A 15,636-nucleotide genomic window follows, 5' to 3' on the forward strand; every position below is an offset into this window, starting at 1 on the left:
ATGAATTCCAGATTTCAGGGATTGTGCAAAAGTAAACAAAGTTTATCCTATCCCTTAAATTATTAAAAGTAGTATGTGTATTTCTTGACTAGTTCTAATCCCAATGAAATCATTACTGACTTGAAGGCACCCCCCCAAAAAAAGTTGCTGATTCCAAGGGGTGTGTCCTGGAAGTTGAATAAGTAGAGACTATAAGAGTCATGCAATATAGCCAGATTCTAGGGAGCAAACTCACTTGCTGATATGTAAACTTGATCAGGAGGGCTTACATTAAATTAAATTAATATTTATTATATTTGTTTTAGCTGCCTACTCTAATAGACTCTGGGGGGCTTACAAGATGCAGAAACAACACAAACAGGCAGCCTGGACTACAACAACAAAAAAGATAAACCATACAAATACAACAGGAGCCCCAGAAATACATCAATAAGCACATTAACCCCAGGGCTGGGAACTGAGCCAGGTTTTAAGGGCTTTCCAGAACCTCAGGAGAGTGGACACCGTTCACATTTCTAGGGGGATGCTAATCAAGAGGGCGGGGGCAGTAACAGGGAAGGCACGCTTCCTTGGTCCTACAAGATAGCGGTGTTTAATAGAGGGACCTGGAGTGTACCCACTCTGAAGGTGGCTGGAGGAAAAAAATAATCATCAAGAATCTCAAAGATTTAAACAGCATAGAAAAAAGTAGATTATGGAACTTATTACAGTTATGGAGCTTATTAAACCATTGGATGAAAAATCAGAACACTGGCTTTAAGTTTATGATTTTTGCTTTCTATCCACTAATGTTCAGAATATGGGAAATAAAATGAGATTATACTTTTAGTATAGGAAAGTGAATATGATACAATAGGTATCATAATAACTAGATAACAGTTGAAGGATTCAATTTGTTCAAAAGGAACAGAAGCAACAGAATGAAAAGAGGAATCGCACTGTGTAGTAAAAGTATCCACACTTACTTAAAAATTCAAGTAAAAGAAGTTGGTGGTATTGTAAAAAGCATGTGGGTTAAAAGAAAGAAAGATTAGTATACTAGTTGCTCAATGAAGTCAAGAGAATGATAACAGTAAAATCAAACAACAATGGAATTATTCAGTTCTTATTCTGGCCCAGTTTTCTGTGAAAAGGGGATATATGTTCCACCAGGCAGTTGTAAAGAAATGGATAAAGAGATAGGATTGATGCTTAAGAATAAAACATGGGCAAGCATTAACTGAATTTGAATGAAGTTAAATCTGTATGCCAGATTAATTGTATCCAGGACACTGAAGGAACTGATTATCTGATTTAACCTTTATGTAACAGTGTTGAGAAATTCTGGAAAACCAACAAAATGTCAGGAACCTTAAAGAGAGCAAATGTTACCCTACCTTCAAAAAGGGGAAAAGGACAATCCAGTCAACATAACAGTGATACCTGGGAGATTTTGATAGATCTTATCTCTTTTTTTGATTGAATAGCTTTCTTGATAGATTGTGGGAATGCTGTGAATGTAATATATCTTCAGCAAAGTATCTCATGAAGTAGTCCATGAGATTAATTCACAAGCTAGTTGTATGACAATCTAGTGGAAACATAGCTGGTTTGAAAATTGTACTCAATAAGTACTTATCAAGAGTTCTTCATCATACCAAGCAAGATGCCATAAGATTCAGTCCTGGGTTCTATACTCTTTAACTCTAATATTAAATACTTGGATGTGGAAGTGAAGAGACTATTCATCAGTCCTGAAGATGACACAAAATCAAGTAGAATAACTATCTTACAAAAACAGAAGCAAATTCAAAATAATCTTGATACATTACAGTGAGCTGAAAATGACAAAATAAAATTTAAAAGAGATGAATGTAAAGTTGTGCAGTTATGAAACAGAAAATAAATACACAAGTATAGGGATAGGGAATAGCTGGTTTGGTAACAGTAGTTATGGTAAAGATTGTGGAATAGTAGTTGATTACATCCTCAATATTTAATTTTTTATTTACTATATTTGTTAATTCCTTATCTTATGACTTTATGCTGGGCATAACAAAATGAAGCAAACCAGAAATAATACAAAAAAACCCCAATAATCAATTAGAAATACAATAGAAACATACATGCATAAAGGAATGCCTATGCTCCGATCAACTAGAGGTGAAAGGTCATTGAAAAGGAAGGGTTTCACAATCTTTCTAAATATAAACAAGGAGGACATCATCCAAGCCTCCAGGGGTTAACATATTTCATAACACGGAGGCCACCATAGAAGGTCTGCCGCTTCTTCCAAATTCCATGAACTTCAGGCAGAGAAGGGATTCTTAGCAAGCTTTTCTGAGAGGTCTGAACTAGATGAGCAGAGTTCACTGCAGTAATACCAGTAGTACCCCGGAAAAAAGCTACTAACAACCATGGTATCAAAATGCCATGAATAGCAAACCCATGAATAGCTATAACAAATACACCAGCAGTGAAGCTAATGAGATTATTCTTTTTCATCTAGTAATCCTCTGCTTGGAAAAATGAGATTTCTCTAAAGTATTTCATTTCAGAATATGATATTCCAAATAATACATATTACAGTAAATACAAAAGGGACATCAGGTGCAAGTAGCTTATCTCCATGGCTATAAGGATTATAAATCTGTTTTTACATTTCATTCCTGGCTGAGATTCTCAGGTACTGTTGGTCTTACACAAGCCAGGGACCATATACAGAATATTGTCTGAGAAAATGACTGTGTTCTTTGGGAAATTTAAAAATCTTTGGAAGATTCTAAGATGTTCATCTGAATCAATGAATCACTAAAAGCTGATATAAAAAATTATAATTATATACCCTGAGAATCTTTAATTGTAGGAATAATGTTGCTGTTCTTTCATTCTAGAAGCCAATAACTTTTCACATTCTCAATAATTTTCCTATATTCTCAACCATTCTGTTTTATGGAATTTAATGAGCATTCAATATCTTAAATATACAATGATCAATTTCAAGTTTAACAACTATAAAATCTTTATGATTTGTTAAATTGGAACTTGGTCTCTTTATGCTTTAGTGATTTAAATTTATGCTTTAGAAATTTCTGATATGGGATTTTTTGCGTAAACATTAAAAATTCCTTCACCGTTTTTCCCCCAAAGATTACGCTGAAATTCTTCTTTCATGAAACAAAAGCAACAATTCTGACCACAAATATAAGCTTTGAAGTTACTGACTGTAATAAACAGTAAGTTTACTGGTTAATAAAATATGTTTTAGTAATGATGCATTTAGATACTGTCTTAAATCATTTGAACACAGTTTTGCTAAAAACAATAATGTAATGAAATAACTATAGAACTTATATTGCACTTATTAGCCGATCAACCCAAGAGGAAAGTTTTAAAAATAATGATGTCTATCTAGAACAGGTTTGATGAGGAATAGGGAGGAAAAAAAGTATACATTTTTGTGATAGATTTGACTGTTGTCATATATTTATTAAGTTAAAGTCCAATAAATAGGCTTGAAATAATATTTTGCATGTGATGGAACTCTATTTAAAATCAACCAAAGGATCCAGAATTGACTTAAAATCTCCAGCCACAATTTTGTAATTCACTTTCAAGCAAAGCATTTACGTAAAACTTTTTTTAGCTTGCTTTTATTAACTATTTTGATCCTATTAAAAACCATCTAGATGCCCAAACATCTAATCACCAATCTTAAAAAAAATAGCCTTTGGTATCTGGCATTTCTCCCAAAGATATTGCAATGATTTGGCCGTATCCATTATCATTACATGAAATAACATATATTATTAAATCTATGACAAGAGGGAAGGCCCCTAATCCAGATGTTTTTCCAGGAAATTCTGCTCTTTTTTATGTACAGTTGTTATCAGATCAATATGATTCAGTCTCATCAAACGTAGCTAAATTTTGTTATACTGTCTGTAAAATCAGACAGACTTTGTCAATCAATGAACCCACCACCAATTGTAATATTTTATCTTGCTTTGTTTTTACTTTATTTTTATTTTTAATGTGTTTCTGTTTGCAATTCTGGTCAATGACCATAATAAAAATTCTATTCTATTCTATTCTATTCTATTCTATTCTATTCTATTCTATTCTATTCTATTCTATTCTATCAGGTAACATTCTGTATATAAAGGACATTGGAGTTGAACTCAAATTGTTACTACTGTATATGCAAATGACATAGTGAGTCTTATTGATAATTCCTTTACCAAAATTTATGGATGTTATATAGTAGCATGGTAAATTGTCAGGTTATTCAATAAACTAGAATATGTCTAATATATTCCAATTAAATATAAGGTATCTAAGGAATTTGTGAAGAATAGGGCTTTGTTTATTTATACAAATTCATCTAAATATCTGGAATAATTGTTACTAGAAAAATATCATTGTTTATTGATTTAAATAGTTCAGCACTTTTAATTCAGCTGGATAGTAAGGTAAATAGATGACTGAAAATCCCCATGGATTTATAGGGAAGAATGAATTAACAAAATTAATATTACTTCCAGATTAATATATATTCTAAAAGGGATCCTTATGTACCTAACTGTAGGTATTTTAAACAGTCTGCTAAATCATTAAGAAAGTTTTTATGGGACAGAGCCCATAGGTTTGTTTTAATCAAAATTGTGCCTTTCACACAAAGACATGGGTTTTAACTTTACAAATTTTTAACTTTCTCATAGGGCTTATAACTTTGATCTCAGCTTTTTTGTGAATTCAAATTATTTATTTCAAAAACCATTGGAGACAATTAGAATGTTACTATTTGATATCTTGACAGGGGCTTGTTTATTTCCTTTTGTCAAAAAGTAGTTATTTTCCCAGCTAAAGGCTGGAAAAAATTAAAAGCTATTTAGTGCACATGGAAGATTTTGGGACAGAAATTTAAATTCAATACTTTCTTGTGTTAAAAACTGACACTCTGGAATAACCCCAATCTAAAAATCTCTGATAAATTATTTTTTTGGAGTACTTGAGCAGAAAACAGGGTTCAGCTTATTGTTAATGCTTTACAATAAAGATTTGAGGAACTGGAAAAGAAATTTGGACTTCTAAAACCGGAGTATAGCTATGTTTTAAATTAAAACATTTTTGATTTCTTAGTTTATCCCTGATGTGCTAACAGCTTCTGAAATCCCAAATTCTTTTTTGTATCTCTTGTACAGCATAACAGATGATTGAGGAAGGGGTGTCAATCTTTTATGCTAAAGATGTAAAATATTTTAAGCTCTGACATATATCATCTGGGCTTACTTTACGATTTTCTCATTTTGGTCTAATCATATTATTCTTGATATGATTTGGAGGAGAAAATTAAAATTAAAATGTTAATGTTTACAATATCTTATCTAGACTAAAAGGAAGTTAGGTGACTTACCCAATTTTTTTCAAGCTTTTTGTAACCTGCTCTTCCACAGTATCATAAAGCTTTACTTGAAAACCACCAGATGCAAAAACCATAGCCCAGCTACTCCCAATGAGTCCGCTAAAGAAAAAATCAAAACAAAAGAGAGTCAGTATGTATTTTTTATTGTTGTTAGCAATAATACTGTCAAACAGAACTGATGGAAATTGGTGCTAGGTTTTGCAATTTGAGTATCTGCTTGAAAGCAGCAATCCAGATACGAAACATGTTCTCTCTCTCTCTTTCTCTCGCTCTCTCTCCTGATTAATCGATCTTCATTCAGATCCAGCAGCAGAAATTCAAAATCTGTCTTGAAGGGAAAAAAACAAGACAGGCATGTGACAAAGAGGTCACACTCAAGCTCTGAGATGGAAGCAGTAATCCCATTTGTGTCTTATAGCAACCTCCAGAGTAATCCAACTATTGCTATACTGATATAACTGTACTGAGGGCAGACTTTATATCAGCTCAAGAATGGTTAGCTAATCTAGAAGACACATTAATCCATTAGTGTGGAAATAGACATAAAAAAACACCACCAGGCAAAGTGGTCTTATCCTGGAGACATACTAAGTATTATCTTTTGTCTTGACATTATGTGAAAGGCTAATTCTGCAAACTAGAGTCCAAAACCATTGCTGAAGAGATATTCTCCACAAATATTGTGAGTGAGAAACTCCTTCACCATACATATGACATGCTTAGTCTTAAGATATCTCAAACATTTACTGAAAATATGAGCAAGCATGCAGAGTTGTCTTTTATCAAGTCAGGCCAATTGTCTATTTAATCTGGCAGAGACTATTCACTTTCCTAGTTTTTTTCCCAACCCTGCATTAGTAAATCTTCAAACAAATGATGTCATAACTGAACATAGGACAGAGTGCAGGCAAACTGTGTATTCCACTGCTGCTGACATATGGGCTTCTACAGTATTCATTATTTTTTTACTACTACAATACTACTGGAATACAATACTACTGGAATACAATACTACATTTAGATTCTTTTCTGAGTGTTCCCTATTGAGTATTTAAAGGACATCATACATTCTATGAAATTCAATCTTTGGTGCAACTTATTTAGATAATACTACTAACTGCTTAAAGTCACAACTGAAATTTAATTTAAAAACATTCTTAATATAATCAGGCATGTGTTCTATTGTTTCATATTGTTCATGAGTCAGAAATGATGGAACTGCCCTTTCAAAGTTTGCAGATACTCTCTTTGATTTGAAATATCATAAAGCAGGACTAGATAACTTTTCAAGCCCAGGAATGCATCATTTTCTTCTCCGTCCTCCCTCGGGGATAAAGGTGCCATGGCCAGTGTTGTGACATCACTGGACTGAGCAGGCCAAAATGTGTGGATTTTTTTTCATTTATCCCTTAACCTTCCCAACAGGAGAAATTATGTTTTCAATTATGTTTGCAGAAAATGAAAAAAAAAAGTCTGTAACGTTTGGTCCTACCCACTCTGGGGACTTCTGGGATCATATATCTAGTGCTAGGGGACAGGAAGTACACCCTTATCATAATGGATTGAACATATGAATCATAGTTAGCACTGAATTTTAAGCTGTGGTTAAACATTGATCAAAAGACCTCCATTACTACAGCAGTAACAGAGAATGATAAATACTGAAGTTCAAGGCTCAAGGTCTTGTTTCCATGATGATAAAACTATCGTGTTAACGTCTAAGCATTATACATATATACATGCATAAACATTAGGAGAATTCAATCTCTATCATTCCTGTTCCAATCATATGCCATGCTGGTTAGCAGTTCTTGCAATCCCATCACATCTAGAGAATGCTAGACTTGAGAAGGTGGTTGGACCATTTCTACAATTTAATATTCTGAAAAACATTTTTAAATGAAAAAAAAAAAGCTTGAATATAAAGCTGTGCCCAGGGTTGCGGACAAGTATACATCGGGACCACAAAACGCAGCATCCATACCAGGATAAAAGAACACGAAAGACACTGCAGACTACAGCAACCAGAAAAATCTGCAGTAGCTGAACATGCTCTCAAGCACACTGGACACAAAATCCTATTTGAAAACACAGAGATACTGGACAACACCAACAGCCACTATACCAGGCTATACCGGGAAGCCATTGAGATTCACAAACACCAGCACAGTTTCAATAAAAAAGAGGAGAGTCTAAAAATCAACAAAACCTGGCTACCAATCCTGAAAAATACAGCCTGCAAAAGGTCAATGAACTCAGCTCAACCACCAGGACATGTGAACAGTTCACACAATGAACTTGCTAATCACCCCCAGCAGCCCCTCGTTAACAATTCAGTAGAAGAAAAAACCCTGCCTAATCCCCAGGAAAATACACACAGATGCTGACTCCAAAACAGCAGCCACTCAGTAACCCAACCCCACCCACACCCCCCCCCTGGATCTCTATAAATACCCACAGAAGGGTCACTTCACCCTGGGCACAGAGAGAACTGCTCCTGTCTGTGCTCCTGCACTCTGAAGACGCTGGTGAAACAGGTGCTGGCGAAACGTTAGGAAACAAGACTTCAAGACCACGGCCACACAGCCCGGAAGACCCACACCAGCCATCGTATGCCGGCCGTGAAAGCCTTCGACAATACATTGCATATATAGTACTTTGAATATCTGTGTTTTAATGAACATAGTTACTGATATGTTGATTTCACAACCATCAAGAAAATAGGAAATGGTTAACCTCTTTTTCTAACACTGTAGTAAGTGCCAGTAGACGCCTATCAATGGACGAAGGTCTCCAATTTGTTGCAGAATTGTTCTGTAGAAACAAAGTCAAAAGCTGTTTCAAAGTCAACAAATACTAAGTACAGGGCCTCTCTGGGGACTGATAAAACCAAGCAGTGATCTTCCCATCCAAAAACCAGCCTGCTTCTCAGCAAGTATGCTTTCCTGATTGGAGGATAAATAGAGGGAGCAGACCAGTCTCCTTTTTAAAATACAGGGAAAATAAGAGAGGTATTCCATTTTGAGAGAATGCTCATTTTATGAAAACCACTGAAACTTGTGCTCACCAGTCAATACTGTGTTTGATTTTAAAAGATCAGGTGGAGAAACAGACGTACAACTTTCTGCTGTATAGATGGATAATAAATTTCCAATATGGAGGCAGAAATGGGAATGTTTGTTTTTGATATAACACCCCTCAACAGCCAGGTAGAATATTCTAAAATGTAGTACAATTATCAAATTTGGAAGACTGGATCAGTTGTTTTCAAAAATCTCTCTGAGCTTCCTTTTTTTTTCCCCAGTAAAAGTCTATACTTCTTTTTTTGCTCATGAAATAGGTTCAGGAGTAACGGATAGTTGTTATTCTTCTATAAAATTAATATTTTCATTTAGGAAGTCCCTAGTTTTTCACATTCCTCAACAAACCATGGTTAGAATCATTTTTTGCTTAGATCCCTATTCAGTTTTATAAATTAATGCCTCTTTACATGTAGTAATTAATGTGCAATATAATTAATAGATCCTTTTGAGGGATTTTATCAATTAGAGAATTGTATACATTGTCAGACTTATATACAGACTGCACTATTCTTTTACCTTCTCAGTCCATGTTACATAAATACAGGTAGCCTGTTTTTATGTAACGTGGACTGTTGTTTAGTGACCAGAATTAGGGCTGGCAACTCCATTGCTAAGTAAAGCGGTTGCTAAGCAGGAAATCATGTGACTGCAACCATGCTTTCCTTTTCCTCACTCCCCCACCCTTTGGAATGCTCACCCAGGCACTGGTATAATGGGCAAGAAGGGAACTGAACCTCTCCAGTCTGCAAGAGGGGGAAGAGTCAGGCACAGGAGAAATTGCCTACAGAAATTGCGTTTTTTTCCCTAACCCCCTTGCAGAGCAGAGAGATTGGAGAGGAAGGGATTACAAAAGAGTAAGCAGGCACATAATGGGGAATACACTGGGCTGTTTGCTGAGCGTGCTCGCGGCTGCTGGTGCCAGCACATTTCTTTCAATGTGCATTCCCCATTGTGTGCCTGCTTACTCTCTTGTAATCCCTTTTTCTCCAATCTCTCTGCAAGGAGGGAAAAAAAGAAAAACAATAAGTCAGGCACAGGACAACGCGTACTGACTGTAATGGCGATCACGTGACTCCTTGCACACAAATGGGAAAGATACCAAAAGTTGCCAAATAGCTGCTCATCTTCTGCAACATAATTGGGATTGTGGCATGTTTAAACATTAGCAAAACTCTTCTCTCACCTTCCCAACGTGACAGCCACTCTACTTTTTAAGATAAATCAAATATGTTCTGCAATGAAAAAGTTGGCTTACAGAGTAAATAATGCATCCCTTAGATTACCACCTCCCTCTGTTTATTCTCAGCAAAGTTTAATTTCATTTTCAATAGAAGAGAAAATAGAGATTTTATTTTGTTGGTAGATACAGGAATTTCTCCTATCCCTTTATCAGATAGGCTAAAAACTCAGAGGGTTTAATTCTTGTTTGTCAGTAATCAAGATTTAGGGGGTAAATTAGGATGTGGCTTATCAAAACTAGCCAAATATATCTTTCAACCTATCTACTTTCCCACTAATTATTGCCATCTCCTCAAATATAACTGTCACAGTTCCAGTAGTTAGAAGGCATTGTTTAGTCACACAATCTTTTATAGAGTTTTTGTAAGGTAAATAGTTTTGTAACTTTTGAAATATTTTATCTAGTTCATCAGTTAGCCTCTTGGAGAATTCAGTGACCATAGGGGATATTACTACACAATGAATCATCACCCTCAAAATATTCCTGGCTTAAAGTATGTGAAGGGGAATGTATATTGTCATGGATATTAGAGAGAGGTTATGTTACAATATCCTGAATCTATTAGGAAACTTCAAAACATTTGAAACACTTTGGTTATTTACACGTTCCTTTGCTGACAATGAATCATCAATCTTTTGTTATTTAGGTGCTTTCAGTCAATTTTTCAGTCTTTTTTTCTTTCCCATATTATAAAGCTGTTGGAATCTATTAGCGCTTCAAACCCTATGTTATCATGGAGCGAACATCTTTCATTCTCTTTTGCAATTAAGAAAACTTCGTGAGGCATGGTAGAAAGCAATAAACAATTCAAAATAAGAAATAAGAGCATCTGACTGTTGCTGCAATCTTGTTTTTCCTAACAGTACCGCTTCCTAAGACAGGCTGGAGTGCTCAAGATTTTTGGTGGGAGATTTGTGATGACCACATATGTGAATACTTCCATGGTTTCTGAGGATGCTTCTACTCACATGTTTTTGTTGTCAAGTTCTCTGGTGTTAAAATTGTAAAGTGGAAATCGCCACCAAACCTCATGCAAGTTAGTACTAGTTACACCTAGTCATGACACGGTATATCATCTCAGGGACTAGTGCTCCTAGTTTTATTGTGGTTACTGGAATAGACCTGAAATGCCAGATGTTCAACCTGCACCTCACCCACTGCCACAGAATTTCCTGTTCATCATGGATACTGTTTCATGAATCTTAGGTAATGCCAGAACTGACAAGCTCCAGCAGGTTTCTGCTAACTCTTTCATAAACAAAATTATTGCCATTAAATTAATGAAACAATTGCCACATGGATAGGGACAGATACAAAATAAGTGAGTACATATTTAAAATAAACAAAAAACCCCACTCTCTATTCTGTAACAACCATTGGAAAGAACCATTATGGCAAATTATAGATGATGAAGATGAAAAGATTGATGGTGTTTGGCTTATTAACAGATTAACGGATAACAGAGTTGTGGGCTAACAAACTATGGCACTTTTTTGTCTTTGCTACTATTTTGGGGTGGTTCCATTTTCTCTGTTTTCAACTTCTGAAGCTGGGATCCTACCCAACACTGTCCTTAATCTTTTCTGAGTATCCAAAATTTGTAAGCACAAGGATAACTGTGACGTGTACTCTGACAGCCTCCTCTATCCCTGATGTCCCCATACTGATGAAGAATATCTAAAGAACAAATGTATTTGCATTCCACTAGGCATAGTTACAGAATTCTATTAGAAATTCTGACTTCACTTGGGTTCTAATTCTATAAATGTTATATTTATGGTTTCAGTTATTCTTCAGATGTTCTCTATCACTTAGGGGAGGGGAGGGGAGGAGGGGGCAGTTTGTGACCCTGGATCTCTCAAGTTTAAAGCTACTGCCTTTCAATCAGATTAAAAAATAAAAAATGAAGTACAACAAAGTCATGAAGCAGTGTTACAACCCACCCCCACAAAAAAAAAAACCAAATTAAAGAAGTCTATCCTACATGTGATAGCTACAAATGTAAAGAGAACAAAAATGTGGAAGTAAATGTAACCGCCGCTGAGTAAGCTGGAAAATAAGATATTGTAATGCATGGATTCTAAACTAGAAAAATAAGTTGCTTTAAAGGTAATTGAAACAGATGGAATTTGGAATCATAGCACATTTTGGTATCATTCAACCAAATCCATTAGATACTGGCTTATAACCCAATGTACTAAAGTCTCAATTAAATGTTAAGTTATGTTACAAAAAATAATCATTACATGCTTTATTTATTTATTTTTTAATCTGCACTCAGTCGTTACCGACCCTGCAGTGACTGCTTTGGACGAGTCCTTTGCAGTTTTCAAGGCAAGGTGTTTCGGAAGTGGTTTGCCAGTGCCTCCTTCCTAGAGCAGAGCCCAGCTGGCAAGCGCAGGAGGCAGGGTATCCGTTGCTTCGCGCCTTTTTTCGGGCGAGCGCGGCTTCCTTGCTACCGGCAACTGCTCCTGACTCCTTTTGCAAGGCGCCGCCAGCATTTTTCCTCCCACCGGAGTGAGAGTCCCCATTTATCTACTCATGTGAGTTTTCGAACTGTTGGGTTGACAGGAACTGGGGAGGAAACAGGAGCTTAACCCTGTTAACCCGAAGGCTGGACTCGAACCGCTGAAGCGTCGACCATTTCTGGCCGGCAACTTTCAGCGTCATTAAGCCGCTGCGCCACTACGTCCCCTTCACATGCTTTATTAGGTTTATCATATTTGGCCTGCAAAACTCCACTTGATCACTAGGTAAGAGCAGAGAGAGCATTCTGGATCTCTTTGCTAGCATCTTTTCCAGTTCCAGTCTGGTAGACCTAACTTTGCTACCAGCCTGGAAGTTAACTTAATTGAAGTTAACAATGTTTTTATGTTCTAAACTTCAGGCTAGAAATGTGACAAGGACAATTCTCTCTACAGCTTAATAAAAAAAACAGGCGTGTTCCTCACTGTTTTATGCCAGAACATTCGAAAGAAAGACCTACCTCCTCCCTAAATTTGCAATCACATATTTCTAACCATATATCATACAGCAAGTGCTGCAGGGTAGTATCATGGTAGCTAATCAACTTTTTAAATGCAGAAAGGACTGGTGATTGATCTTTGCTCCCTGCTCACTGAAGTGTTCCTGATGCTGACATTTAAATTCTTTCCTGGTTGCTGCCACCACTAGGCAAAACCTGACTTTATACTCTACATACCATCGGTGAATGAGGCATGACTTCATGTAGACCTTAACTGCTATTTGAACCAAAGACCATGTGACAATCCAAAGTAAACATGCTCCAAACACCTCTAAATTCTGTAGTCTGGGAAGCCATTGTGGAAACCAATGTTCAAACCCATTCATTTGAAGGGCTTAGGTGGAATCATCAATAGGGTGAGAAAATCAACAATAAAATCAAGACAATAGTATTTTAAGATTGCACTCAATGGAAAAGTACTGTAGAAGCCTCTACATTATACAATCTAAATAAGTTTTATTCTAGAGCTGTTTAATATAAAATAGAACTAATTTCAGCTACAAAATTGTTCTCACTTTACTAAATAGATGCAACTCAGAAACAGAAAAAAAGAACATTATATCCCCTGAATGTATTGCTATATCCTACAGAAGGCCAAAGACGGTCCTATTTCTACTACGTTAACTTCCAAAAGGTAAGAACTCACACGTGTTGCAAACAAATTAGCTTCTCACAAGCTGTATTTTTCTGTCCTTCATAGAACTGCTGAAAATATATGGCCAGCATGATACTTTGCATGCACATTCCATCTGATGGAGGGAACAGGGATTTCCTCCCTGTTCTGTCATTTTTCCTGCAAGAATATCCAGTCTCTTTTGTTCCAGGATACCTTGCATAGTAAATTAAACTGATTCAACATGGGATAGGATAGTCATTCGCTTGTTTTAAGGCTCTGTAGGAAGAACTTCAGCAAGAGCTGATGGAAGTTGTGACACTGTGGCTTTTCCATGGCTGCTAGATTCTGTACCTAAAAATGCACCAACCTTGCCCCTTGGGCTTGGGGGGTGGGGAACGTCAAGCACCAGCTGAGCCCCTTCTGTTTTAACTATCCTACCTCTTCTCTCTGGGCACAGCGAGCAGGAGTAACTCAAGTGCATCGAAGGATTTACCTGCCAACAATCACAATTCGCCCCTCCTGGGTAGGATTCATGCTGGTGGATGAATGGAGAACCCCCGTCAGAAGAAGCGGGCTTTGCAACGAGGACACCCTCGGGGCCACCTGGCCCACCTCCTACTTAAAGGCAACGCGTCCTCCCCACCCCCACTTCTGGGATGTTACGGCCACTTCCATTGGTTCCCAGAAAACAACGGTTCCTATTGGCTGCCCGAGTGCCCCAAACGACTGCTCGAACCCGCGACTCCGGGAGAGGGATTACCCGGGGGATTCACGTAATAATTAGAATACAGTCAAAACGGGGAGGCGCCCCGGATCATGGAGCCATGCCGTGTATTAGCATTTCGTTTCCTTCCGACTGGTCCCGGTCGCATATCGGCGGAGAGCGACAGACTCCAGAAGCTACCCCGTTTCCGACTTCCTTCTTTTCTCCCTCCATCTTCCCTCCCCCTTCATATGCCTTCCTCCTTCGGAAAAACAGGGGTCCCAGCCTTGTCCTTTGCTTTAGGTTTTAGCACTTGCCCCCAACCTGGTCCTCTCCAGACGTAATCCCCAACCCGCCAGTGTCTGGGAATTAAGGGAGCTGAAGGTATCAGGTTGGAGAGGTTTGCTTTGCTCTCCTTCTCCGGGTGGGCCGGCAGGAGGATCGGGGCCCGAGCGCCTGCCTGGAGACAGAAGAGCAGAAAGCTCCCTCGCCCTGCTCTCCCTCTTGCCCTGCCTGCCCCCGAAGGCTTGGACCCAACAGAGTCAGTGTGCCATCACCACCTCCTGCCACTTGCCTCCCCTTTCTCTGGGGGCCGCTGGGGACAGGATCAGACCAGTGGATCCGATCCTTGTAACCAGTACAAAGAGAGGACGCTAGGAATGAGAGTTGCTGGTGTCCGCACACATGGATTGGACTCTATGGAGCTGCCAAAAAAAAGTGCCCATTAATCGGAGTGATGGAGGTGCTCAAGTCAAAGGATATGATGTGAACAAACTCTACCTCTAATACCATCCTGTATATTTAAACTCCTGCCATGCCACATTTTCTTGTTTCACGTTCACCAGCTTTGTGGAAAGAGATTGCCGTATTTTATTCAGGAACAATATTAATTTAATTGTCATCATTAAAGTTTGCTTTCAGGCTTAAGTTTCAGGTTTAAGACTGCTTCAAGCAAAATTATGTTGAAAGGATGAGAAGCCAGGGAAAAAGAAGAGCAAAGGTGCTGAGAGAAAGATCATGCTAACAAGGTTTTTAAACTGGATATGTGAATGGTATAATTTTAAAAATTATGTTAAAGCTTGAGATGTATCCAGTGTAAAATAACAAAATATTGGTACTTAACAATTAAACATTGGTTTATTAGTAATACACAGATACCAATTCATTTAATTTCATCTTGATTAGAATATGAGCTGCAATTTCCATTTTCAGGTTGTCAATATATTAGAAATTTACCATTTTATTTTTAAATCTTAGATGATATTTAATTCACTAGATTTAAAAACCACCAACCCTATAACAATATTATTGAGTTACGTAAGTTTCACTTTTTTCAATTAAAATAGGTAATTATTTTGATAAGCAAAACTGCAGGTTTTAGAAAAGCATATCCTGCTATCCTCTTTTGATTTTTTTACTTCAGAGGATTTTCATTAACAGGACTACAGATAAGTAGGATTTACTTCTGAGTGGCAGAAATATTTAACTGCATGAGACTTTTCTGTGCATAAGATTGCAGTTAGTGTTAAAACTAAACTGGAGAATATTGCAGCAAGCCTGTTCCT

At 37.2% G+C, this 15,636-nt stretch overlaps 1 protein-coding gene across 1 annotated transcript in view; it reads right to left on the reverse strand.

The window, feature by feature from the left end:
- CRYL1 (crystallin lambda 1) overlaps nt 1–14,022 on the reverse strand; it is a 45,497-nt gene extending 31,475 nt beyond the window's left edge. The window contains exons 1-2 of the mRNA XM_088140666.1: nt 13,862–14,022; nt 5,396–5,503 (exon numbers count right to left, since the gene is read on the reverse strand). Coding sequence (XP_087996792.1) covers nt 5,396–5,503; nt 13,862–13,902 — 149 coding nt within the window. The 5' untranslated portion in view covers nt 13,903–14,022. The remainder of the gene's footprint in view (nt 1–5,395; nt 5,504–13,861) is intronic.
- Nucleotides 14,023–15,636: the final 1,614 nt, after the last annotated feature.

Source organism: Python bivittatus, unplaced genomic scaffold, assembly GCF_059951505.1.
Source record: "Python bivittatus isolate LINGU-HERP-01145 unplaced genomic scaffold, Pbiv_v1 ctg000340_np1212, whole genome shotgun sequence".
NCBI classification, from domain to species: domain Eukaryota; kingdom Metazoa; phylum Chordata; class Lepidosauria; order Squamata; family Pythonidae; genus Python; species Python bivittatus.